The 4360-nt window shown below is 34.5% G+C and overlaps 1 protein-coding gene across 1 annotated transcript in view; it reads right to left on the bottom strand.

Moving 5' to 3' along the window:
• Positions 1–4360, bottom strand: part of numbl (NUMB like endocytic adaptor protein) — a 42596-nt gene that overhangs the window by 8168 nt on the left and 30068 nt on the right. The window contains exons 6-8 of the mRNA XM_016576290.1: positions 3671–3875; positions 3320–3586; positions 1748–1924 (exon numbers count right to left, since the gene is read on the bottom strand). Of these exons, the coding sequence (XP_016431776.1) occupies positions 1748–1924; positions 3320–3586; positions 3671–3875 (649 nt within the window). The remainder of the gene's footprint in view (positions 1–1747; positions 1925–3319; positions 3587–3670; positions 3876–4360) is intronic.

A 4360-nucleotide genomic window follows, 5' to 3' on the forward strand; every position in this document is an offset into this window, starting at 1 on the left:
GATTCGCGTTTACACATATCCGTGAAAACAGCCAAAAACGCTGTATTATGTATGATAGGCCAGTAGTTGGCTCTGTCACCTTGTTAGTAAACAGTACCTGTAGGGAAGTGACGATTATATGATGTATATGATGCGTCTCCGCTGTTGGTTGTAATATTGGTGAAGTAAATCCACACTTTGCTGAAGAAGCGTTAGCAAACTCTTGAGCAGCAACAACAGTACCATGTACTCCACCATTGTTGTGTATGTTTGTTCGTGCTTGCCTTTAAAATCGACATGTACTGCGCATGTCTACATACCTAACACGTACTACGCACGCGCATGACGTCACCGTTTTCAAAGATTCCGGTTTTGGGTGTTTACACGGAAACGACAATGGTGGCGTTTTCAAAAACTTGCACTTTGAAACCCGTTTTCAATCCCCAAAACGCTGTTATCGTGTAAATGAATAGGCAAAATGCATAAAAAGTTTCCCGTTTTTGGCTGAAAACGTTGTCGTGTAAATGGCCCTTAATTTGTGTTGCAAAGATGAACGGAGGTCTTACGGGTTTGGAACGACATGAGGGTGAGTAATTAATGACAGAATTTTCATTTTTGGGTGAACTATCCCTTTAATATAGGCCGTCTGTCTCATTAATGTTGATCAAATGATAAAAGAAAACAGGGAATCACTCGCTGCTCTTGATTGAACTGCTTTTAATAATCAATTTATTTATTTATTTATTGTATTTTTAATGTAAAGGTAATGTTTAAGGTAAATTTATTTGTAAATTTTACATTTTACTATTTGTTTTTCTTAATTGAATGCTTTTGTTTAGATGTAAAGGGGAAAAATGTATAAACTATACACTTTCTATTTGCTCTTTTTTTGCATCGGTTCTTATTTATAACAACAAAGATAAAATAAAGAATAGCTATATTGTGATTATTAATCTAGTAATGATTATTAAGAAAAGAAGTGGGGGGAAAGATGTAATGTTGCTAGGTGATTTTGCTTTGGAACCTTCAGAAAACTTTAAAGCAGTTTTTCTCTAAATGTACTTTGCTGACTCTGTCGAATTCAAACAGGTGTAGCTCAGCTATTTTTTCGTCCGATTCCAACAAATCATACATCATTTTGTAGGTCTTTTAATAGAGAATGTTCACTGTGGCTCATTTTGCCAGCACAGGTCACATATTGTAATGTTGAAAACAGTTGTGTTTCTTAATATGTTTGTGGATACACTGTGTGATACACTATAATTTTAAAGTCTGGGGTAAAATTTAAGAAAATAAATTAATATCAATATTTTTTAAGCAAGGACTAATTTAACTGATCAAAAGTGACAGTAATACAGTTATAAAGTTACAAAAGATTTATATTTCAAATAAATGCAGTTATTTTGAATGCTCCGTTTAAAGAATCCTGAAAAAATTAATCAGCAAAAACAACACAATTATCAACACTGATAACAAGAAGCATTATTAAAAATGATAACCGAAGGATCATGTGACACTGAGTACTGGATTAATGGATGTAAATCCAAAAAAAATACAGCTTTGCATCACAGGAATAAATGACATTTTAAAATATATTCAAATAGAAAACGGTTATTTTAAATGTTAATAATATTTCAAAATATTACCGTTTTTACTGTATTTTTAATCAGATAAATGCAGCCTTGGTGAGCATTAGAGACTTCTTTCAAAAACATTTAAAAATCTTAATTATTCCACACTGTATGTGGGATTGTGCCGTCTGTGTTACCTTGCGGTGGAGCAGGTGGAGGGGGAATGGCAGGTGGAGCGCTGCAAACCGGTAAGCAGTTGCTGGTGGCTTTGGCACACAGATCCTCAGATGGTTTGGTGAAAGAGCTGTTGATTTGGCTGCACAGAGCATTTATGCTGTCCGCCTCTCCTGCCACTGATAGATCCATCTCTGGAACTGCCACAGACCAATAGAAAAGGTCAATCACACCTGTTTGGCTTATTTCGGTGGGCCATGTATACAGTTTATGGGATTTTGCTTGCTAAAATAACCTGGATCTATGATACAAGGTAAAGATGCATAATACGTTATTGTTAAATAGTTTGGGTTTGTTACGTTTTTTTTTTTTTTTTAGCAAGGATTCATTAAATTGACATTTATAATGTTACAAAAAAATGAAATAATAGAACTGTTTATTTTGAACTGTTTATTTATCAAAAAACCCTGAAAAATGTATCACAGTTTCCATAAATATATTAAGCAACACTGATAATATTTAAAAAAAAAAAAAATCTTGATCAGCAAATTAGCATATTAGAATTTAGATTTCTGATTAGATTAGATTTCTGAGGGATCATGTGACACTGAAGACTGAAGTAATGATGCTGAAAATTCAGTTAAACTGTAATAATATTTCAAAATATTATAGTTTTACTGTATTTTTGATCAATAAACGGTGAGCATCCTTGATTTAAAAACCATTACAAAATCTTACTGTCCCCCTACTTTTTAATAGTAGTGTATCATATCAATTATCAAACAATATTACAGATTTTTTATTTTATTTATCATATTGGTTCATAATATGTTGGATGATATTTGATTTTTAATTGTGCATGCTAATTTTCCCTATTTTTACATTTAGACCCATTTACCATACTTTTTTTACACGATACAGAACAGAATTTTAATATCAACCATAGTGGTTAGCAGCCATAATATGACAGTAATTATCAGATTATCAGCATCACACAGAATTTTAATATTGGTGTTTCTCTAATAAAAAAAAAAATCACGTTCTGGTTTGTACTGCAGTCCTCAAAACAAGAAAAACATTTCTACCTCATAAAACAAGTTGTCCTCAATCTTCCTACATATTCATTTACATTGTTCATGAATAAACCCAGCCAAACATAAAACATATGACCCATAAAAAACACATACGACCCATAATTCCCCTTTTAGAATCTAGTCTAAGGGATTAAGCTAGAGCTCAGACAGAAGCTCAATATTGCAAATGCAAAACATGTTATTTATAGAGCACTACACTAGAAAGGATCAATGGAAAGTACCTGTACATCACATATCTACAGGTAAATGCAGCAGTTTATGGTCTGGAATACACGCTCAAATGATTTTATGGGTACAATCATAAGGTTTCAGTGGAAATAGAATGCTTTTGTACTACTTATTTGTTTGCAGGCTCAACATGAGATACATTTGAAATGTCAAAGTCCTCTGGTTGATGACGCACAGTACACATGAACTGCAGTCAGTACTATCACATGGGTACTGGGTCAACATTACGGTTCCATTACACTTACGCTGCTTGAGTACACAAAAACATCTAACCTGGGTTCTTGGTCTGGAAGTCCGTCTTGCGCTGCAGGGTTGATGGGAGATCATTCAAGCGTAGGGAGAGCTGCCGTTTGAAAGGTGAGTTCTTCTGGCTGAGTTGTGGAAAGCCGCGGAAAGAGCCCTGCCGCACCAACTGCTCGATAGGAGCGTGGCGGCGCGGGATGGCGTGAGGCCCGCCTGGCTCCGCTCGCTCCCCCGGTGACGCCGCTCCTTCTGGAGGAGATGCATTTCCAGGCGGCATTGCAGAAATTCCACACACTTCTGCAGAGAGGCACGCTCACTAATAAGAATCATTTTTCACAAAGAAAGCCCATGGTGTTTGAGAGTGATTGTAATGAGACTGACCTTTCTTTTTGTCCTGCAGTTGTTTCATGATGTCCTCTCGGTCACTCTGCTGTCCAGCTGAGGAGACGCGGAAGGAGCCTTCCCTCACAAACGATGTGCGGCTTGCATCGAAGGAAGCTGTGACCCCACACTCCTTCTCTCTGCGTTGCTTCCGCTCAAGACAAGCAGCAAAGGCGCATCCAACCGCATGACTCAAACGTTCACCCTAATGTTGTGGAGATATATATATATAAAGATTAAATGCTTCTGACAATATATCTTAATAATATTTTCATTTTAGATAGATAGATAGATAGATAGATACAAATCTACACATGCATGTTGATTTATGCTTAAAGGAAGAAAAAACTATAAAAAATGAGCTAAGAAAAATTCTAAGATGAAAATATTCTATAAATTCTAAAAATATTCAAGATACGAAAACATGAATTTTACTTTGTAAGTACACAGTAAAAATCATGTTTTAAGGATGTTTTGACATTTTACTGGAGTATGAAAGAAAAATACTGACAAGGAAATTTATATTTTTTAGAGTTTTTAATTAGCTTTTTTGTCATGTTGTACCAGTAAAAATATCTTAAGATATAAATTTAAGATAAAATATATTTTTTTAACTTTAACTTATAATAATTAAATATTTTAAAAGTAATATAAAGATAAAAAAAAATATAAAGATATTAAAGACCTCTG

Source organism: Sinocyclocheilus rhinocerous, unplaced genomic scaffold (assembly GCF_001515625.1).
Source record: "Sinocyclocheilus rhinocerous isolate Xijiao unplaced genomic scaffold, SAMN03320098_v1.1 scaffold1393, whole genome shotgun sequence".
In the NCBI taxonomy this organism is placed as follows: domain Eukaryota; kingdom Metazoa; phylum Chordata; class Actinopteri; order Cypriniformes; family Cyprinidae; genus Sinocyclocheilus; species Sinocyclocheilus rhinocerous.